Source organism: Mirounga leonina, unplaced genomic scaffold (assembly GCF_011800145.1).
Source record: "Mirounga leonina isolate KUSES-001 unplaced genomic scaffold, KU_Mleo_1.0 Mir_178, whole genome shotgun sequence".
NCBI lineage: Eukaryota > Metazoa > Chordata > Mammalia > Carnivora > Phocidae > Mirounga > Mirounga leonina.
Genome location: NW_023270464.1, coordinates 26,754,268 through 26,777,895, shown reverse-complemented (window position 1 = coordinate 26,777,895; position 23,628 = coordinate 26,754,268). Strand labels below are relative to the sequence as shown.

The window sequence follows — 23,628 nt, the reverse complement described above, 5'->3', positions numbered from 1 at the left end:
GGCTTTATTTTTCTGGCACTACGGGAATTCTCACATTCTCCTTGCAGTTCTGCCCGCTGGGGTGGAAAGAGCTTCTCTGGCCTGCCTGGTGTCACTGGTGACCATCTGCTGTGCAGGGTGGGGATGGGCAGGAGATGCTGGGCCTGGCTCTTCTTTTGCCAGTAGGTGGACGGCAGGAAAATGAAGCGTTCAGCTGCCGCTGCCCTGCAGGTGGCTGGACTTCCTGCTTGCGCCCTAGTTCTGGAGTGGGGGCTGGGTCAGCCTGGGGCTTTGCTGCCGCCATTGAGGTCATTGCCGTATGGAGATTGGGCCACCTGCTGGTGCCCTGGTTGTGGGGCGGGTGCTGGGGCTTCCTCTGGTCTTATCGATCTCCCCCCTTTCCTGGTCTTTTGGGCAGGCAAGAGAGAACATTGTTTTCTGTTTGTTTGTCTCTTGTGTTTGCCAATCTGCCGTTCTGGGTTACGGGCCTCTCCAGCACCCAGTCTGGGTACATAGTAGGTAAGAAGCAAGTGCGGGGAGCTCCCCATATTGTCATCCTCAAGTGCTGAGTTCCCTACCCAGTTAGCTGTCTCCTTTCTAGCTTTCAGAATTCTTTTACCGCTATCTACTGAATAATTTCCAGGGTATTTAGTTGTATTTAGCAGGGAGGAAGAAAGTGAGTGGACGCCATCTTGTCATGGAACTTTGGAAGTATCCGTCCTACTTATTTTTGAGATAATATAGATGCAATTGCATAGTGATTGCTCTTTGGTAGACTTGCTTCTGTTACTCAAATTATGTTCCAGAAATTCATTCATGTCATTTCATTTTGTTGTAGTTTATTTATTTTTTTCACCCCTCTATGGAATTCTATTGTGTGAACATACCATTCATCCATTCCACTACTGATAGACATTTAGGGTATTTCCCTTTACTCCTCTTTAATTTAGAGACTGCACTGCTATGGCATTTTTGTACCTGCCTCTTTGTGCATTTCGGTAAGTTTCAACAGGTATAAAGCTAGATGTGAAATTAATGAGTCTTAGGGTATGGCATCTTCATTTGTACTAGATACTGCCAAATTAATTAGTTTCTAAAGTGGTTGTGCCAATCTACCCTTCCTTCAGCAGGTGTAACTTTCTTGGTTGCTCTGCATCCTCATCAATTCTTGGTATCCTCAAGCTTTAAGCTTTTTTCCAGTCTGGGGGCCTATTAAATTGTTTTTCACATTAATTTATATTTGCATTTTCCTAATTACTAGTAAGGTTGCACACATTTCCATGTTTATGGGACGTTTGAATTTCCTCTTATGTGATATGACCATCTGAACTTTTTTTTCCTTTTGGGTTGTTGGTCTTTTCTTTTTCCAGCTTTTAACTTGTCATTTTACTCTTTTAATTGATGAGTAGGAGTTTTTCATGTTATTTTATTTTAAAAATATTTTATTAATTTATTTTAGAGAGAGAGAGAGAGAGCACGTGACCAGGGGGAGGGGCAGGGGGAGAGGGAGAGAGAGAATCTCAAGTAGACTCGCTGAGCGCAGAGCCCGATGCGGGGCTCAATCCCATGACCCTGAGATCATAACCTGAACCAAAATCAAGAGTCACACACTTAACCGACTGAGCCACTGAGGCGCCCCATGAAGTTCTTCATTTTAATGGGGAATTTACCGATCATGTGCCCTACAGTTTGTGCTGTTTTGCATCTTGTTTGAAACTTTTATCCTTTCCTAAAGTAAACACATTCTATTATAATGTCTATCTTCTTCTATTGTCTTCTGAACATCTTATAGTTTTGCCTTTTGTATTTATGTGTTTAATCCACCTGGAATTGATGTTTGCGAACGTAGGGGTGCATTACATTGTTTCCACATGGTTGACCAGTTGTCCCAGTACCCTCTGCTGGAGTGTTTGTCTTTCCCCGCAAAAGTACAGTGTTAGTTCTGTTACAAATCAGATTTCTTCGTATGAACACGAAGCTATTCTAGGCTCCCTATTCTGTTCTGTTAGTCAGTTGTTATCCTACTGTCAAAACTCTTTCTTAATCATTACATTTAAAACTAGGTATGTTCTCTTGAATGTAAGTTTCTCTGTCTTTGCTTTTTCAACTATGTGTCTATTTGATGCCCTTTGATTCTTGTTAAAAATTTAAGGATCAGTTTGTGATGTTCTAAAAAACACTTGAAATTTTTATTAGTACTGCATTACATTTATAAATGACTTTATAATATTAACTCTCCCATTTTTGTGAATATGACTCATCTCTCCATTATTCAGGACTTATTTTATGCCCTTCAGTAAGTTTTGTAATTTTCTTCAGAAAGTTCTTATATATCTTTCCTTAGATTAGCTCCTAGACATTCTTTATTTTCTGATACAGTTGTAATGTTACCTTTTTAAAGAATTCTATTTTCTAACTATTTTCTGGAATTGGTAATGCAATTTTAAAGTAGTTTTAAAAATTAAATTCTTTATTTCAAGATTATTGTAGATTCACATAAAGTTGTAAGAAAATAACACAGAGAAATCCATACATCCTTAGCTTCTCCCAAGGGTAACATCTTGGATAACAATAGTATAATATCACAATCGGGTTATTGTATTGATGTAGTCAACGTACAGAATATCTCCATTCCTGCAAGGATTCCTCATGTTGTCCCTTTATAGTGACCCCACCCCGCCTTTCCACCTTTACCTATGGCAACTATTTCTATGCTTTGGTCATTTCAAGAGCATTGTTCAAATGGTATCAGACAGTGTATAATCTTTTGATTGTGGAGTCATGCTGCATGGTCTGGATGTGCCACAATTTGTTTAACCACTCACAACAGAAGGAATAGAGATGATCTCAACATTTGTGTGCAGGTGAAAGATACATTTTAATTTCTCTGGGATAAATGCCCAGGAGCACAGTTTTGGGGTTGTACAATTGTTTTATGTTTTATTTTTAAAGAAACTGCCCAACAGTTTTCCAGAGTGGTCTTCCCATTTCACATACATGTAAGCAAAGTATGAATGATCCTGTTTCTCTGCAACCTCGACAGTATTAGATGCCACTATTTTTTATTTTAGCCATTCTGATACGTATGTAGTGATAGCTCATTGTGGTTTTAATCCGCATTTCATCAATGGCTGATGGTGTTGAACATCTTTTCATGTGCTTATTTGCCTCTTCAGCGAAATGTCTGTTCATGTCTTTTGCCCATTTTTAAATAAGATTGTTATTTTTCCTGTGGAGTTTTAAGAATTCTTTATATATTCCAGGTGGTCATCTTTTATTGTATATGTGGTTTGCAAATATTTTATCTAGAACTATAGCTTGTCTTTACATCCTCTTAATGGGATCTTTCACAGAACAAAAGTTTTTAATTTGGATGAAGTCTAATTTATCAATTTTTCCTTATATGAATTATGTTTTTTGTGTCAAGTTTAAGAGTTCTTTCCCTGGCTCTAGATCCTGAATTTTTTCCTCTATTTTTTTCTAAAAGTTTTATACTTTCACATTTTACACATAGGTCCATTTTGAGTTAATGTTTGTATGAGATGAGAGACATGGGCCAAGCTTCCTCTTTCCCCACCTGCCTCCCCACCCCCATCAATGTTCACTTGCTCTAGCATCATCTGTTAAAAGTGCTATCTTGCCCTCAAGGAGTGGTGTTGGCACCTTTGTTATAAATCAGGTGAGCATATTTGCGTAGATCTATTTCTGGGTTCTCTATTCTATATGTATATCCCTCTTCCAATACCACACATTTTTGGTTACAGTAGCTACATAATTCATCTCGAAATCAAGTAGGTAGATTTCTCCTATTTTATTGTTCTTTTTTCAATGTTGTTTTTAACTATGATAGTCTCGTTGTATTTCCATATAAATTTTAGAGTAATTTTGTCTATATCTATAAAATATCTAGCTGGGGTTTTAGCAGGAATCGCATGAACTTTATATATGAATTTGGGGACAATTAATCTTTGCTATGTGAGTTTTCCAATCTATGAATATGGTTATGTCTCTCTATCCACTGAGATCTTTGATTTCTTTCATTAGTGTTTTGTGGTTTGCAGCATACAAGTCCTGTAAATGTTTTGTTACATTTATGCCTAAGTATGTTTTTGAGTGATTGTAAATGGTATGCATTTAAATTTTAGTGTCAATGTGTTCATTGCTCATAGAAAAGAATATAATTGATTTTTGTTATGTTTAGTTTGTACCCTGCAAATTGTTGAACTCACTTATTTGTTCTATGAATTATTTTCATAGGAGCCTTGGGATGTTCTATGTAGACAATCATGTCATCTACAAATAAGGACAGATTTGTTTCTTCCTTTTGGATCTGTATAATTTTTATTTATTTTTGTTGCCTTACTGCAGTGGTTAGAACTTTCAGTACCAAGTTGAATGAGGGTTGAGATTAGGTGTTCTTGCTCTGCACCCAATCTCAGAGGCAAAGCATTCAGTTTTCCTCATTAAGAGTGTTGTTAGCTATGGGCTTTGTGTAGCTATTCTTTATGACATTGAGAATGTTCATCTTTATCCCTGGTGCTCTGAGAGCTTATGTTATGAACAGGTGTTTAATTTCATCAGAGGCTTTTCTGCATTGATTGATATGATCATGTGATTTTTCTTTGTTAGCCTGTTAATGTGGTAGATTACCTTAATTAATTTTTAAATGAACTATCCCTGCATCCCTGGAACAACGCCACATGGTCATCACGTATAGTTGTTTTTATCTACTGGTGAATTTTATTTGAAGTATTTTGTTAAGGATTTCTACCTCTGCAATCACAAGGAATATTGATCTGTAAGTTTCTTTTTTTTATACTGTCTTTGTCTGGTTTTGGTACCAAAGTAATGCTAGTATCATAAAATGAATTGGGAAGTACTCTTTCTTAGTTTCTGGAAAATTCTGTATACAATTGATGTTAATTCTTTTTTTTTTTTTTTTTTTGTCAGTGACAACTTTTATTCTCACTCCAAAATCTTTCATTTTTGAAAGAATTGTTTGGTTGCACAGCTACACTAGAAAAGATAGTTTATGAATGAAACAAACTGGTCACTTCAGTTTCTCTTGAGTAATACAAATAAATAAGATAAAACAGGAAATGTGGAGAAAAAAATTTGAAGACTGATTTATCTCAATTATTCCAAGTCTATTGGTTTTTGAGCAATTCAAGCATCATCTGTAAATATCACAGGACATATGGAATAACAGCAATTGATGTTAATTCTTTAAGCGTTTGGTAGAATTCTCCAGTAAAACCGTCTGGCCCTAGAATTCTCTTGCTTGGGTATTTCTTAATTTTTACAGACTTCTGAAGATTTCTTAACTTTTTTTGAGTTGATTTTGATAGTTTTTTTCCTCAGAATTTTTTCATTTCACTTAATTGTTCAAATTTATTCTATAAAGTTGTTTATAATATTCTCTTATCTTTTTAATATGTATTGTATCTGTAATCATGTCCCCTCTTAACCCATCATGTTATTCGTGTTTTCTCTCTATCTCTCTCTTTTTTTCTTGACCATATTTGCTGGAGTTTCACCAATATTTTAAAATATTTTCCCAGAACCAATTTTTAATTTATTTTATTTTTATTTTTTTTTAAAAGATTTTATTTATTTATTTGACAGAGAGAGAGCACAAGTAGGCAGAGTGGCAGGCAGAGGGAGAGGGAGAAGCAGGCTCTCCGCCAGACACCTGGCTCGATCCCAGGACCCCAGGATCATGACCTGAGCCGAAGGCAGCCGCTTAACCAACTGAGCCACCCAGGCGCCCCACCAATTTTTAATTTAGTCAATCCCCCTCTTGCATATCTCATAAGTCTTGTGCTCTTCTCTAGTATTGTTTCTCCCCTACTTCCTTTGACGATTAGCTCATTAATTATTTTCAGCCTTTATCTCTCTTAATATAAGCATTTAAGATGATAACTTCTTCTATGAGTATAGCTTTATCTTCAGTTGCATTTCACAAGATTTGATATCCAAATTTCCATGATCATTCAGTTCTAAATGCTTTAACATTTCCAATATAATTTCTTCTTTGACCCATGAGTTATTTAGAAAGTGTGATTCTTAATTTTCAAATGCATGAGCATTTTCCAGTTAATCTTTTGCAAAACTTTTTTGAATTATTTTGAAATAATTGTGGATTCCCACAAAGTGGCAAAGTCCAGGTAATATATCGTTCACCCAGTTTTCCCCAATGGTTGCATCTTCCATAAAAACTATGTAGGACATCCAAACCAGAGACCTAACACTATTATGATGTATGTGTAGTTCTGTGCTATGTTACCCCGCAAGTACATCTGTGTAACCACCATCCCAGTCAAGATACAGAGCTGCTCCATCTCCCCCAGCCCCCTACCACTGCCCTTTTACCGTCACACCCAGCCTCTTACCACCCCTAACCTCTGGCAACACGAATTTGTCTTTTGTCTCTCCAGCTGTCTTTTTATCATGTTTTATGGCTGATGGTGGTGTTGTCAGAAAGTGTGGTACTATTCCAGGCCATTGTAATTATTGAGAATTGTTGGATGACGCTGTACACGATTATTTTTTGCAAATATTTTATGTATGTTTGAGGAGAAATTGTATTCTGCTATGGTTAATTGTATTGTTTAAATGCTCTACACACTTTCTGATGTTTATCTGCTTTGATCTAGCAGTGTTTGGGGAGTAGGTTAAAAATCTATGCTAGATTTCCCTTATTATGTCAACATAGGGGGGCTAAACAAGGTGTAAACAAGCTTAGAATTGTATCTTACTCATGATTTAAAGCAGGTATTCTATAGTGACTTTACCTCTATTAATTTTTGTTGTGTAAATCTCCTTTTTCTATAAAATGGTACCAGATTTATTTTGATTAGCGTTTGTCTGATTTATCTATAAAAGAAGTAATTGACTAGCTGGACTTCATTAAAATTAAAAAGACTGTTGGGGCACCTGGATGGTTCGGTTGGTTAAGCATCTGACCCTGGATTTCGGCTTAGGTCATGATCTCAGTGTCCTGAGATCAAGCCCCATGTCAGGATCTGTGTTCAGCATGGAGTCTTCTTGTCCCTCTCCCTCTGCTCCTCCCCCAGCTCTCTCTCTCTCTCTCTCAAATAAGCAAACAAAATCTCTTAAAAATTTTTAAAAAGACTGCTCTGTGAAGGACAATTATCAAGAGAATTAGAACACAAGCCACAGAGTAGGATATAATCTTTGCCAAAAACACATCTGATAAAGGACTGTTATCTGAAATATACAACAAAATATATGAAGGACTATTATCCAAAATATACAAACAACTTAATTGAAAAGTGGGCCAAAGTATAAATAAATACCCTACCAGAGAAGATCTACAGATGGCAAGTAAGAGCATGGAAGGATGTTGCGCATCATAGGTCATCAGGGAAATGCAAATGAAAACAAGCATGAGCCACCAAAATACATGTATTAGAGGGCCAACACAGGGAACACTGAGGAGGCCACATGCTGGTGAGGATGCAGAGCAACGGAGACTCTCATTCTCTGCTGGTGGGAGTGCAACATGGGGCAGCCACTTTGAAAGACAATTCGGTGGTTTCTTAGAAAACTAAACGTAGTCTTGCCATATGACCCAGCACTTGGGCTCCTTGGCATTTACACAAAGGAGCCGAAAACTTGTGTCCACACAAAATCCCTCATACGGGTGTGTACAGCAGCTTTGTTCGTAATCACCCAAATTTGGAAGTAACCAAGATGCCCCTCAATAGGGAGGTGCATTCATACACTGGATGCATCTGGACAATGGAATATTGCTCAGCCCTGAAAACAAATGAGCTGTCAAGCCCTGAATGGGCGTGGAGGATTTTCACATGCATATTACTAAGAGAAGGAAGCCAATCCGAAGAGCCTACACACTGTATGATTCCATCTACATGACATTCTGGAAAACGCAAATCTACGGAGACAGTTAAAAGATCAGTCGTTGCCCAGGGTGGGGCAGCTGGAGAGGTGAATAGGCAGATCACAGGGGCGGTGAAGTATATACTGGGTATGAGATTACAGCGATGGGTACATGTCAGTACACATTTATCCAGACCCACAGGAGGCACACCACCAAGAGGGAGCCTCAGGCAAACTGTGGACTTTGGGTGATGATGACGTGTCAATGTAGGTTCATCCTTGGTAACAGATGTGCCCTCTTGGCATGGGATGCTGATGGTGTGGGTGCAGAGGGTACATGGGAAATCTCTGAACCTCCCTCTCAATTTCATTTAAGCCTAAAACTGCTCTTTTTTTTTTTTTTTTTAATTTGACAGAGAGAGATCTCAAGCAGGGGGAGGCGCAGAGGGAGAGGGAGAAGTAGGTTCCCCGCTAAGCAGGGAGCCCAATGTGGGGCCCAATCCCAGGACCCTGGGATCATGACCTGAGCCGAAGGCAGACGCTTAACCTACTGAGCCACCCAAGTGCCCCCTAAAACTGCTCTTAAAAATGAAGTTTTTCTTTAAAAGTCAAGTGAAGTGTCTAAAAAAATTTTTTTAAGTAAATTTATCCTGACAATCCTTGTCTTTTAGCTGGTTCATAGAGCCTCTTAAATTATGCATACACTTGCATGTAAAATTATTTCATTTTAAATATTTTTTCTATTTTCCTGTTTTTTTTTCTGTTTCTTTTTTTGTCTTTTTGGTGGTCATATTTTTCTCATTCTTCTTCTCCTTTATTGGTTCTGTTTATAACTCTGTTTCTGTAATTTTATGATTACCCCAGAAAATTTGGCATGCACATCCAGGTTTTCAATGTTAAACTTACCAGTTTTTACTTTTACCCTCCTTCTGAATGGTGCAAAAACCACTGAATATTTTCATTCCACTAGTGCTCTCTCTCGGCTTATATCCTATTACTTTCAGGTAATTCAGCTCTATTTTTACATATATATTTATATATATATAAATACAAATATATATATATCTTCTTCCTCCCTTCTCCCACCTACCTCCCCTCTTCCTTCTTCCTCCCTCCTCCTCCTCTGTCTTCTTTGGAATTTCATCTGTGAGGATATACTGGTGGTAAACTCTCTCAGGTTTTCTATCCGAGAGGCCTTGATTCCACTCACTCTTAAAGATACGTTAGCTGGCCTCCAAGTCTACGCCGATGGTTGCTTTCTCTTGCCACATTGGATTAATTATTCACAATTACCGCTGAGACAAGAGCTTTGGGTTTAATCCTTGCTCATTTAAAGACGTCTGTCTTCTCTCTGGCTGCTTCACAGATCTATGTGTTTCGATGTTCCGTAGCTCAACCAGGAGCTGTCTAAGTACGTTTTTCTTTTTATTCATTTTATTTGGGATTTGTTGGGTTTCATGACCCTGTGGATGGATGATTTCATCAGGACTGGAAGAACCGCATACACGCACATGTGCAGTGAGTCTCTTTCTGGAAGGCTGGTCTTTTTTTTTTTTTTTTTAAAGATTTTATTTATTTACTTGAGACAGAGAGAATGAGAGAGAGAGAGCACATGAGAGGGGGGAGGGTCAGAGGGAGAAGCAGACTCCCCGCCGAGCAGGGAGCCCGATGCGGGACTCGATCCAGGGACTCCAGGATCATGACCTGAGCCGAAAGCAGTTGCTTAACCAACTGAGCCACCCAGGCGCCCTGGAAGGCTGGTCTTTTTCAGATCAATTCTCTTGTCCCCTCTGCAGTGCTCTCTCAATCCACCTGGTTACTTTCAAATATCAATAATTTTGTGATTTTTAAAATTTCTTTGTACTTTTCCCAACTCTGCTTAGAAACTTTCACGGTTCCTCTCTCCTCAAATTGTCCAATCATCTCTTTTATTTCTTTAAAAATTTAAATATATTTATTTTGCTTTCTGGGTCTGTTTTTCCCACTACTGGAAGTCTTTGCAGGGCTGATTTTGGTGTGTATTGCTCCTTCTGGTTCTCTCTCATGGTGCCTATTCCAATATGTGTTTTGTTTTTATTATTATTATTATTTAACTTTTTTTCTCGGAGAGCTTGTAAGTCTTGTTAGTTTCTTGGTGGGAATCTTTGTGACCCAAGTTAAAGCTTGTTCCTCCGGAGAAGATTCGAATTTGTTTCTGCCAGGTGGCTGGGCCACCACCAGCCTGGAACCATTTTGAACTACATTCTTGTCTAGAGGTTTTTCAAGACATGCATGTGGTATGAATTAGGGTTACCAAGTCCTGTGAGGGCCATCTGGTAACTGTTAATCACCAGCAAGTCAGAAAGGCTTTCCCTCCTTCCATTAGGGCCATTTCCAGACTGACAATTTTCATGCAGTTCCTGAGGGTGGGAGGGAGGGTGTACATTTCAAATGAGGATGTAATTAATGGGGGCTTCCTCTATGCGGAGTGTCCTCTTGAACTCTGCATCTTGGGAAGAAATCGGGACTTTCTGTCTGCTCCCGACATCCCAGAAAGCTATAGAAGGTGAAGTTCAAGTCCAGCTGGTTCATAAAGTGATTTCGGGGCATCAGCCAGCTTCTGGGCTGCTTACCTGCCAGGAAAATTGTGGTGCGGCTTTTTTTATTTCTTGGCTTCTGAGAATTCCTTACTCCTTTGCTCTTTCATTGATACATTCCCACCCCATCCCACGCTTTTACTTGGTTTTAGCAGAGGGATCAAAGTAATGAGTTACTATCATAACATCCTCAATACTGCGTCGTCATTGTTTTCTATTACAGACAACGGGATAAACATATTTCTACACACATCTTTGTGTATTTTGTCCGGTTATTTCCTGTAACAAATCTCTAGACTACAAAAAAGATGTGACAGAATTGAGAAATAGCTGGGAACCAGATTGTCAATACTTGGTGACTGGTTGGATTATTCGGGTTCTTGCTGTCATCAATCCAGGTACTTCGCATGATTTCATTTAAATCTTCTGAAAATCCCACAGGACCCGATATGATAAAAACTCGACTGAGGGTCATTTCTATTAAATTAGTAGAAATACAAACCCTGTTTTGGCAGAAAAAATATTCAGTTTTTTTGGAAAAGTGATATTCCCCAGAGTTGTAAATTTAGGAGAGCGCTTACAAAACTAGTAAGAGGAGTAAATTTTTGACTAGACAACATAATTTTATAACGTGAAACAAATATGTAAGACTAGGTTGGAAGGAGATGAATGAAGGGTGGTCCTATCAGTTATTAAAACAATCGCCCACAAGCATCTCAGTGCTTTCCCACTTTTAAGCTTTCCTTGGGTCTGATTAGCAGAGACAGTCCCTGGTTTTCTCAGGAGGCAGCTATTTTGTAGGGAGACATCACTACAGAGGTATGAGGCCTGAATTTATTCTTACAGAATACATTTGGTGGGGTACTCTCGAAGAAGGAAGAAGAGCAAGGATGGGCAACTGTAAGATGGGACCGGATGCAGAGGTCCATGGGGCAGGGGATCTGGCTCACTGGGCCAGGAGGTGTGGGTCGGTCTGAGCAGTGTCAGAGAAGGCATGGGCTGGGGAGCTCAGATTGGATCTTGAATCTATCAGAGACAGATGCACCAGAGATTCAATCAGGCTCAAGAGGCGCATTTGCATCTTTACGAAATCATGCTAGCAGAAGAAGCAGTCCAGGGCAGGGACATCATGAATGAATAAATGAATGCTCCTTTCAAAGTGATTTTATTAAGATATAACTCATACACTGTATAATGTGTCCATTTAAAGGGTACTAGTAAATGGTTTTTAGCATATTTAGAGAGTCGTGTAACTGTCACCACTATGTGATTTTATTTTATTTTGTTTTATTATGTTTTTTGTAGATAAAAGGATTTTAATTATGGAAAGCGCATGAGACTCATCAAAAGAAACTCTAGAGTAAACAATAAAAGAATTCTGTAAGGGGTGTGGTGTAAAAATTAACATAAAGAAATCAGTATTTTCCTTGTGTACAAACTGCAGTTAAAGTCATGGAAGGAAAGATTACATTTACAACAGAAGCAAATAAGCAAAAGACCAAATACCCAGGAGTTAAGAAGACACATCCAAGACCTATGTGACTATCTGATTTTAGAACATTTTCCTCACTAGGAAAAGAAGCCCCACGCTCATTAGCAGCCACTTTCCACCCACCCTGCCCCCCAGCTCCTGTCCATCCTTAACCATCCACGATTCTACTCCCTGTCTCTAAGATTTGCCAATTTTGAACTTTTCACAAAAAAATGGAATCACAGCATATGTGGTCTTTTGTGACTGCTTTTTTCCACTTAGTATTATGTTTTTGAGGGTCATCCACGTTATAGCACGTCACTCAACCCCGTCCCAGCTCTTGGTCGTCTCTCAAATCTTTGTGATTGTCCAAGGAGTGTGTCTTGTTTTTAAAGCGCTCAGTAGGTGAGGGTCTGTCAACCAGCCCGTGTCCCAGAGGGGAAGATCTCGGTCAGCACCTAGATTTAGGTGGCTTGGAAGCCAGACCCCCAGGCAGCCGCTTTTAAGGAATGCGCATATATGCAGTCCTGTGGGACCACAAGGGTAGGCCTGCTGACCAGCAGAGCCAGGTGATGCAGAGGGGTCCCCTGGAAGCAGCCACAGGCATTGTTGCTCAGACACGTGTATGGCTCCTTCTGGGAGATGCCAACGAGGCAAAGGTGACATCCCCGGCCCACATTCCCCAACAGCACCTCCAGAACCTCCAGACGTACCAGATCAGAAGCCCGTCCCTAAGCCTGAAGCTCTAGCACTAGCAAGTAAGCCTCTTTCTCAGACAGGCTGGGGTTGGGGGGGGGCGCTCAGTCTGGCCGTTGTGCATTTCCCTGGGGGTGGTAGCATGCCAACGACTGTCTCTCCAACAGTTGCAGTCCCAGGGGACTGAGGAGCGCAAGCCCCCCACACCCACTCCCAGCCCCCAAAGCCAGGTGCTCAAACGGGGTCCCCTGCAGAAACGGGGTCACCAGCACCAGATGTAAAAACCGGCACATCAGACGTGGGTAGAAGCTTCCCTCTGGGGGATCCTGGTGCTCTGGAGTCCAGCAGAGGGGGGGCACGAAGCTGGCACTCACCAAAAAAGAAAAAAGAAAAGAAAAGAAAAGAAGAAGGAAAAGAAAAGAGAAACAAGAGAGCGAAGAGGGAAAGATGCGACCCAATGGCTTTATCCCAACAGCAGAGGGGTGGCAGGAAGATGGCGCCCACCGGTTCTGTCCCCTGTGAGGACCCCCCGCAGGCCCCTGACCCTCAGACCGATGCTTTAAAATGAGCAAATGAGTCTCTTTCCCATAAAATCTGGGCACTTTTCAAAGGGCTGCTTCCGTCTGACCCTGGGGTGGAGAGTGTGAGCCAGCCCCTTAGGAGACGGTCCTCAGCTTACTGCAACCCCGGGGGTTTCAGGGGGCATGAGCCCCAGGGGTCTTCAAAGCCCAGTGTTTTGAGGGTTCATTTCTCAGGAGCTTTAAAAGTTGGGGTGCCCGATGTGGGCTACAGACTCTTGACTCTGCCTGGGGGAGCTCCATGCTTCGAGTTCCCTCCTGAGTGTGGGCCGCCCCATCAGGGGTGGGATCATGAGGCTGTGTCTCAGAATCCCTGCCGTCCCCCTACCCTCTCTCGTTTGCCTGATGTAAAGGGGTCTCCCCGCCAGTTTGTAGTTTGTTTGTTTGTTTCCTGGAGCAAATAGTTCCACATGTGGCTGTAGATTTCGCGTGTCTGTGGGGGGAGGTGAGTTCAGTCCCCCTAGTCGCCATCTTGAACCAGAGCCTCCTCACTGTGTCTCTGATTTGCATTCCCTTGATGGCTAATGATGCTGAATATCTTCATGTGCTTCTTGGCTTCTCGTGTGACCTCTTTGGGAAGGTATCCATTCAGACCCTTTGTCCATCTAAACAATTGGATTATTTGTCTTTCTATTATTGACTTGTAAGACCTCTTTATATGTTCTCCATCCAAATCCTTCATCAGGTACATAACTTGCAAATCTTTTCTGCAGTTCTCTGGGTTGTCTTTTCACTTCCTTGATGGTCTCCTCTGAAGCACAGGTTTTGTAATTTTGAGGAAGCCCGTTTCCACATTTTCTTTTATCACTTGTGCTTTTGGGGTCACATCTAAGAAGTGTTTTCCTAACCCAAGGTCATGAGGATCTGTGTTTTCTTCTAAGAATTTTTTTCAGTTGTAGCTAGTGTGTAGGTCTATGATCCATTTCGAGTTAATTTTTTTGTCTATTGTGGGAAAACAGACCAGTTCATTCTTTGATGTGTGGATGTCCAGTCGTCCCAGAACCTTTTTTTCAAAATATCCTTTAAGGGGCGCCTGGGTGGCTCAGTCAGTGAAGCGTCTGCCTCCAGCTCAGGTCATGATCCCAGGGTCCTGGGATCGAGCCCCAAGTCGGGCTCCCTGCTCAGCGGGGAATCTGTTTCTCCCTCTGCCGCTCTCTCCCTCTTGTCCTCGCTCTCTCAAATAAATAAATAAAATCTTTTTAAAAATTCTTTTAAAAGACTCTTTCTAGACTCCTAGGCCATTGTAATATTCCAACGTCAGAGGCATACTCTGAATGAGGGCAGAGCCAGCAAGAATGGACATGTTGGGGCATTTGGAAAGGTAGAAGTACAATGTGACCGAGGTCATGCAGGGAGCCCCGTGGGAAGGAGGACTTGAGAAGGATTTCTAGTTTCTGTCCCCACCCTTCCTCTGTACAGCAGGAAGTGTGTGGCCTTGGTGTCTCCCGTGACCATCCTGGAGCCCATCTGCCAGGCCTAGTTGCTCATCCTCATGACTCACAGATCAAAGCCTGTTGCTGCATCATCAACCCAACCACCGTAAGTGAGCCTCGACCCAGAGGACAGTTGGATGATATTTCGCGGTTCCCTTAGCCTGGCACTGTTATGGTGTCTCGGTTCAAAGAGAAAATGAAAAGACTCCTGTGTAAGCGGAATGCAGTCCGCTAACTCCGGAAGCTTCTGCCGGCCATCAGGGATCCACACCTAAAATGAGCCCTCCTAGGAAAGCAAGGGCTCCTTCCAGCCCCCGGGGAGGACTTTAGACTCCAGAACAACGTTGCTTATAGGACACAGCGCCCCAGAACTCTGCACCTTCATTCTGGGTGTGTCCCCCCCAGGTCCTGGGCTCTTTCCGTGTTTGAGGGTTGGCTGCTCAGCCCCTGCAGGCACACGGCTGATCGTCACATTGGGAAAAGAGCCCCCCGGCTGTCCCACCGCATTCCCCACTCAGGCACTGGTCGGGCCGACCAGCGTGGGCACTGCAGCCCGAGCAGCGATGGGCTCATCTCTGATGGCAACGAGGGGAGACGCATCTGGAAACGTGTCTGCTAGCCCATGACCTCAGTACGCGTCCTTGGCTTCCAGGGCTGCCCCACCCTGGCAGCAGGAACAGAAGGGTCGTGTTCTGTGTGCTGCCAAGGGCGCCTTACTGCGCCCAAGTTCACGGGGATCCCGCAGAGGCTCCTTTGAGAAGAAGCCACGCCACCCAGGACATCCTGCCTGAGACTGACCAGGCGCCTCTGGGAGCCAAGGAAAGCGATGTATGTGGTTCTCGAGAACCATCTTCTACCATGTGATCATCTCCCAGAGGACAGTAGCCCCTTAGATCTTTAAACATATCCACCCGTTGTGTTCTGAAGTGTGGAAGTGTGGAAGGCGATTAGAGAGGTTGTTAAATCAACCCCCTTGGCTTACAAAGGGGGAAACTGAGTCTGAGCAATTAGGTGACAAGCCCAGGGTAGTGCGAGTTTTAATGTTGCTGGTCTCATACCCTCTACCCACTCCATCCCACAGTGCATTTCTGCTAAAGAAACCATTATGCTCAGAGTTGCACGGATTGAAAAGAATGAACTAGACCTTGAAATAAGCCCAGAGTGTGGATGAGTGCTGGGTTCTTGTTGGTGTCCAGGAAGTTGCAGGCCCACAAAACTTGTGCACTCTGCCTCTATTTTGGGAACTTTTCAGGGTCATGTAGTTGGGCTTTTTTTTTTTTTACATGTCTGATAGAAAATTGCCTCTTGGATCCCACCTTCGGTTGGTGGTAGTACATGTCCGTTCTTCCCCGCACTAGCCCTCCAGGGAGCCAACTCCCACCATGGCCACACCAGAGCGAAGCACGTCGAGTCTACACGACTATCCGAGTTTGGCACTTGCTGGGTCGACGCAGTTTGCTGGAGCCTCCAGCTAGTTCAGAGACTGGCTCCGTGGCAGAGGGAAGGGACCAGCCGCCTGCCACCCGAGTCTGAGAAGGTCCTGGTGGGAGGACGCAGAGCTATGAAGGAAGGGACTCCTCCGTGCTGTCTTGTGCTTGCAGAGGGGGCTCCACGACCTGCCTGCACACCGTGGGGTCGCTGCTCCCACTGCCCAGTAAGAAGAGGCTTCACCACTGGTGTGCAGAGAGCAGAGGGGTCCAGGGGTTCATCTGGCTGGTTCTGGATAAAGCTTCCTACAGCCAACCCTGAAACCCCAAAGAAGGCTTCCCTCTTCTGAACATGACATTCATCTCCAGGTAATCTGGACCAAAAAAAAAAAAAAAAAAAGTCTCCACTTCCTATGATTCTCCTGCCATCAATTGGCTTTGCTTGTCGAGCTATTTCTAAATTTTGTTTTGGACAGGGAGCTTAATAAAGATGATGGAAAGAAAAAAAGAAAAGAACATTCAACATACTGTCTTAAGTTTACTCATGTGACACTTGAAATGCATATAAAATGGCATTTTGTTTCTGGTCTGGTTGTAAAAGTCATCCACGCTTGCTGTAGGAAACGTGGAACATACAGGGGGTAGTGAAATTGGAAAATAGGTATGCATAACCCCATCACACAGACACGCTCTGCCAGCTCGTAAGAGCAGGACCCCGTCCACTGACATAATCTCACTACCTGGAATAGGGCCTCGTGCATAGTAAGTGCTTCATAAACATTTGATGAATGGATAATGTTACTATTTTGGTGTATTCATTTTCAGTCCTTTCCTTCTGCCTATGTTACATGATTATTGTGAGATCTATTCATAGCATCTTTTTTTTTTTTACCTACCATGATAATACAACCATATGTATATTACAAAAATTCTTTATAAACATGATTTTTAAAGATGATTCATGTTTGTATATACCTCGCTTACTTATTTATCTTCATCTTTTTAGAGATTTGGGGGAAAATCCACATTTCAAAGGTACTTTGCAGATAAGGCTGCACTTTAGACGAGAAGACGTATTGGCTGTCTTACTAGGTTTCTCTATGTTCAGCGAACCCAAAAGAGCTACGGAATTCACATTTAATTGTTTACTTGCATGGTGTCCCTGGAGAGCATGGAGAAGTGGGAATAATGACCCATGACATTAACCAGGCACCGACAAGTCTGGCTTTGAACAAAGGTGGGCCTCTCAGTTAGAAGAGGGTGGCAGGTACCCCTAACAGACCTCTACCCTGGAACACTTAAATACCAGGTAGCATCCAAACCGACAATAGTTTCTAGGTCCAGTGACAAATACCCAAGATTCCATACTCAGCAAATAATTTAAGTGTGACAACCACAAAATAACATTCTCAGACATGCAAATATTCAGAGAGCTTTCCATCTGCATGAGAGCTTTCTTGAGAGAGAGCTTTCCATCTGCAGAGAGCTTTCTTGAGAGAAAACACACACACACACGCATGCATACACACTCAAGGATGATGGTAGTGAGTAATGCAACCAACATAATTCAAGAATTAGTTCAAGATCATTGTGGGTAATAAAGTTATATAAAAACAGTTCTAGGCAGAGAAATAAAATAATAATACCATTATCCTCATTATTGACCTCTTTCCCTCTGTCCTTCCATCCTCTGTCCCTAAAACCCCCAAGTCATATGTTTTCTGTTCCATTGTTCACTCTGACGGAGAAATGAGTCCAAGCATACTGTTTAACATATTGCTTTATAAACTCAGCACCGTGGGAGAGTGCTCCAACTTATTAGTATAAAAAAAGAGCAAGGAAAATGTGAACAATACGGCAAGGTAGAAGAAAACGAAGAGAACCATAACCAAATATAACTTGAGAATGCTGGTTTTTAAGGCACTAAATTAAATCTTCAGAGATGGAAATCAGCAATATAATAAAATCATAATACTCTCAAGAATGCAAGGATGGTTCAATATTAAGAAACCTATTCATGTATGTTGGCGGGGATGCGGAGAAAGGGGAACCCTCCTACACTGTTAGTGGGAATGAAAGCTGGTGCAGCCACTCTGGAAAACAGTATGGAGGTTCCTCAAAAAGTTGAAAATAGAGCTACCATATGATCCAGCAATTGCACTCCTGGGTATTTACCCCAAAGACAGAGATGTAGGGATCCGAAGGGGTACGTGCACCCCGATGTTTATAGCAGCAATGTCCACAATAGCCAAACTGTGGAAAGAGCCAAGATGTCCATCGACAGATGAATGGATAAAGAAGATGTGGTATATATATATACAATGGAATATTATGCAGCCATCAAAAGGAATGAGATCTTGCCATTTGCAATGACGTGGATGGAACTGGAGGGTATTATGTTGAGCAAAATAAGTCAAACAGAGAAAGACATGTATCATATGACCTCACTGATATGAGGAATTCTTTTTTTTTCTTTTTTTTTCTTCTTATGTTAATCCCCATACATTACATCATTAGTTTTAGATGAAGTATTCCATGATTCATTGTTTGTGCATAACACCCAGTGCTCCATGCAGAATGTGCCCTCAATACCCACCACCAGGCTAACCCATCCTCCCAGCCCCCTCCCCTCTAGAACCCTCAGTTTGTTTTTCAGAGTCCATCATCTCTCATGGTTCGTCTACCCCTCCGACTTCCCCCGCTTCATTCTTCCCCTCCCGCTACCTTCTTCTTTTTTTTTTCTTAACATATATTGCATTATTTGTTTCAGAGGTACAGATCTGAGATTCAACAGTCTTGCACAATTCAATATGAGGAATTCTTAATCTCAGGAAACAAACTGAGGGTTGCTGGGTAGGGGGTGGGTGGGAGGGATGGGGTGACTGGGCGATAGACACTGGGGAGGGTATGTGCTCTGGTAAGCGCTGTGAATTGTGCAAGACTGTTGAATCTCAGATCTGTACCTCTGGAACTAATAATGCAATATATGTTAAGAAAAAAAAAAGAAGAAGAAGAAGGTAGCAGGAGGGGAAGAATGAAGGGGGGGAAATCGGAGGGGTAGACGAACCATGAGAGACGATGGACTCTGAAAAACAAACTGAGGGTTCTAGAGGGGAGGGGGGTGGGAGGATGGGTTAGCCTGGTGATGGGTATTGAGGAGGGCACGTTCTGCATGGAGCACTGGGTGTTATGCACAAACAATGAATCATGGAACACTACATCTAAAACTAATGATGTAATGTATGGGGATTAACATAATAAAAAAATTTAAAAAAAAAAGAAACCTATTCATGTAGCATTCATTCCACAGAAGTTTCTAAGTGCTTCCTATGCACGGAACAGGGGAACTGACTGACATGAAACACGTCTCCATGGCTTCCCGTTCAGGGGAGGTCTTTCCTCCATTGGTCTATCTCTGTCATCACTGATCACTCGTACTTGTTTTCTTACTTGGTGAGGGCCTTCCTCCACTAGAACAGCATTGTTCCAACATCGGTGTCCTGGCCGGCTTGTTTGCACCTGTTTCCCCAGAGCATGACAAAGAATCAGAGACCTATTGGCTGACATGGTTATTTGGAGTCTGTTGCCTTAGATCAGTATCTACACAGTCTATCTATTCACTCAATTTTTATTAAATGGGCGACTCTATCTATAGATGAATGGATGACGGTGATTCTAAATCCCTTTACAGAGCCTACAATTTACTGGTGGAGACAGACAATTCAACCAGAACTTCCATGGCCGTGCCCAAACCTCCGCTGTCTACGCATGTTTTTCTGTTCTAACTGACTTGCTGAATAAAAGGTGGGAACTGTTTTGCAGGAAGCTTCCACAACTTCTTCCCGAGAAAAGTCTGGAAAAGTAGAAGTGCAAAGTAGTACTTTCCTGCTTCCCAAAGCCTGTCATCAAAGGACACGCAGCAATTCAACCAGTAAGTGTGTCATGGAACTGTCCTCAAGAATGAAGCCTCACTGTCGCTGAGGACCAGGAATATCAGTGACGTGGAGAGATCTGGGGGAGGGTGGGTCTCGGCTGGTTCAGTTGGATTAAACATGGCTGTGGTCTGCTCGCACTCTGGGAGTGCTTCTGTGTCCATGGCACTTAAGTGCCATGTTGGGAAGAGCCGACATAGGGGACAAAAGACAAGGGCTTTCCTCCTGCTCTGTCTTCTGACGTGCTCCTTGATTTTAGGAAGGCTACTGGCTCTCCCAAGGTCTCCAGCACCTCATCTGTCACCGGATGGGAGTGGAGGCTGAAGGATGTCAGGATTCTTGGTTGCTGCAAAGAGAATAGCCCTACTCCAAAGTCAGGGCATTTGAAGAATGCAGAAAAGCATCAAGAGATGCTTTTTCTTATCACCGCATGCTGATATTAGAAATAATCCATGTTAACCTTTTCCGTTCTTCCCCTCCTACGCCTCTACATGCCTATAGAGCTCGCGTCCACGCACGCGCATACACACAGCACGACTTCATGTCCTTGGAAATTCTTCTGTAAACACCATGCCCAGTGGGTGCCTCGTATTTCATTATGTGAATGTGCCTAACCTAGTTAACCAACTCCCTAGTATTAGATAACTAATTTATTCTCTGTTTTTCACTAAGATAATCAGCATTGTTGGGTTTGTCCACGAAATTGTGCTTACGTTTGTGATGATTTTCTTCGGGAAACATAAGGGGCGGTGGACGGGAGCATGGTTAGGAGTGCACACTTGCTTCCAGAACTAATGATCCATGCAACCTTGGGCAAGTGCCTTCAACTCCGTCACATATTACTCAGCTGTAGGATGCGCTCTTTAAACCGTGATTGCCAAGCTCATTTCCTATTTTGGGACTGCTAGTTGCTTTTTTTTTTTTATCATAAGTTTTTGCTTATTTCCCCCTTTAGAATAATTTCCTGGAAATAGAGTTTCAAAAGGCAACTACACCTTAGATTTTGATCTGTGCTGCCAAATTTAAGTAGCTAAGACTCCAAAAATGTGTAGGAGTACCTTTCTTCGATCATAGCCCACACCATATTAAAATTTAACAGTATATATTTGCTGCAGATTTTTCTCTATTTCCCTCTTCTCCGCCCCGCCCCCCCACTTTTTTCTGGTCCTCTTCGCACCCAGGACCGGCTACATGAGTTGCGGGGATCCGTGTAAGATGAAAGTGTGGGAACCTTGTTCAAACATTATTAAGAATTTCAAAATGGAGGCGGTGGGGCATTAAAGCCCAAGCCTAGGCCCCTCTAAGTGTGGGGTTCTGTGCGATTTCACAGGTACATGCCCACGAAGCCAGCCTTGCTTGTGCCCTGGACGCCGAGCAGACCCTGGCCCCTGGCCCCCTGGCCCCCGTGGAGCACCACAGGAGACTGGAGGATGGAGGAGAAGCTGCTGGAGCATTTCTTCCCCGTTCCCTCTGCCTCCGTGCTGTGGTCCTGGCAGGCTGTGTCTGGCTGGGACTAGACACCAGGTCAGGGTGGCCCGCCTTCCGTGGACCCAGCACCCACTGGGCTCTGGGAAGGCACCTGCCAGTTCCTGGGTACCTGGATGCCTTCGCTCTTTTCCTAAACCCTGTCCACCCTTTGTACACGGCCCTTCATTCGTTCCTCTCAGGGGCCTCGTGGGCTCGCACCTGACTGGTTCACTGGCCCCGAAAACCAGCCTCTTTACACAGCTGCCTTAAACGTTCCTTTGTTTATCCCTTTCTCTTTTTGGGCGAGTCCACCTATTTTTCTCTCGGGTGATCAGTTTTAGCATTAACCTATAGAAAGCCTCTTAGTTACATTAATATTTGGCTGTCATATTTGTGGGACATACTTTCTTCAGTTTATTGTCTTTCTTTTAAGTATTTTTTTAACATAAAGATAAGAATATCTTTATATAATCAAACCTATAGATTTTTTTCCTTCCTAATATAAAGTTTCTTCCACATCCAGAGGGCAATTAAATATTTGGCTATGTTTCTCTCTAATTTTTAAACAATTTGCCTTTTTTTAAAAAAACGTACTATATCCATCATTAATGTCTGCTGTTTGATGTGAAGCAAGAACCTAAACGTGTTTTTAAGTTGGGTCCAGCACGGCTTACCGGGGGTCAGTTTCTGCCCGCCTTTCGTTGTACTCTCTCTGCTTGTTTGTTTTATCTCTTGGAAATGATGTGCGGTTAGATCTTGAAAGCAAACGTGGCCATCTCTTTAAGGAGAGACGTTCAGGCCAATGGTGTTAGCTTTACAAATAATATTTGGTTTCACTTTTCTGCTTTTTATACTTTGTTATTATCACTTGTTTGTTCCCTGCTTCTTGCTCTGGGTGTGTGCCTAAATGTTGCAGCGATTTGGAAAGTGTTTCCAATTTTTATCCCCACTACATTTGGTTTCCTTTACGTGACGTTAATTAATTAATCAGTTGGGTTTCATTAATTAAGGAATACCTGAGGCTCTATTTTCCAAGTTGCCCCCCCCTTTGGAAAATGGTGTTCTGCACACCTCGTCTCTTTCCCTGTTTATTTTTCCATTCCGTAATTCAACTTCACCGTAACTTGCAAAGTCGTATTACTATTGCCCAATCATCACAATATACAGTTTCCCTTTCAAGAGTAACTTTACCACGTTTTCAATGAACTCAATCAATGCTGTATGCCTAATTTGCGATGGTAATCTTGACCTGTTTCCTTGTGGCGGGAGCACGTCCACGAGCCATTTGCAGACCAGTCCGTGCTTAGGGGACCCGCTCTGTCCGGACCCCGGGGCCTGCGTCCATGCTGACCCCAGCTCCGTGGTGGGAGTGGGAACCGCTCTCGGGCTGCCTGGTGGCAGGGGGCTGGGGGGCAGAGGCGGGGCTGGAGCGGCCTGGGCTGTCCCCCTGCGCCTGCCCGTGGCTTTGGGGTGGCTCTGAGGGTGTTCTCAGCGGACATTTGCGTGTTGAGAGCGCACATGACTTCTTCCGTTTCTCCTCTTGTGCTGTAGGTGTTAATCCCTGCTGCACCGGAGACACCGATTTCCCGATGATCAAGAAATCCGCAGCTTGCACAGACCGGCAGCCCTACTCCCTCTGCAGCAGCCGGAAGTCTCTCTCTCAACAGCTCGACTGTCCAGCGGGAAGGGCTGCCGTAAGGATGGAAGGGAGAAGGGGGGCGGGGGCTGGCTAGTGGGTTTGTGTCCGTGCAACTACTGAGGGGCGGCTGGCTAGTGCGAGTGGTCAGCTCCGGGCCGAGAAAGAAGCCCACAGCCGACGGTCACCGCTGAGCGCCCCCGCGTGCGACACGTTTATGCTGTTAGGAGCTGATGCGCAGTGAGCATTCCCGGTGAGCAGACCCCGAGCCCCGGCTTTATTCTACCCGCATCCTGACTCTAGGGGGTAGACAGGACAGGTGGGGGAAGCACGCACGTGCTCACGGCCAGTAGCAGACAGCCCTGGGCCTTGAAGTCGGACCTTCAGGACTCCGCAACCTGGGCTCTTAACCTTGTGCTACGGTGACGTGCTTTACCCATGGCGCCCCTAATTCAAGCTCAGAAATGAATGTACTACTATTCGCCCCGTTTTAGAGTGAAGAAACAGGAGCTTGGCCAGGTGAGTAGCTGTCTGAGTTCACACATCTTTTTTTTTTTTTTTTAAGATTTT

The 23,628-nt window shown here is 43.1% G+C and overlaps 1 protein-coding gene across 2 annotated transcripts in view; it reads left to right on the top strand.

Moving 5' to 3' along the window:
* Positions 1-23,628, top strand: part of IL16 (interleukin 16) — a 100,450-nt gene that overhangs the window by 41,368 nt on the left and 35,454 nt on the right. For both annotated transcript variants that reach the window (XM_035024261.1, XM_035024262.1), the window contains 2 exons: positions 19,846-19,954; positions 22,974-23,116. In XM_035024261.1, the coding sequence (XP_034880152.1) occupies positions 19,846-19,954; positions 22,974-23,116 (252 nt within the window). The remainder of the gene's footprint in view (positions 1-19,845; positions 19,955-22,973; positions 23,117-23,628) is intronic.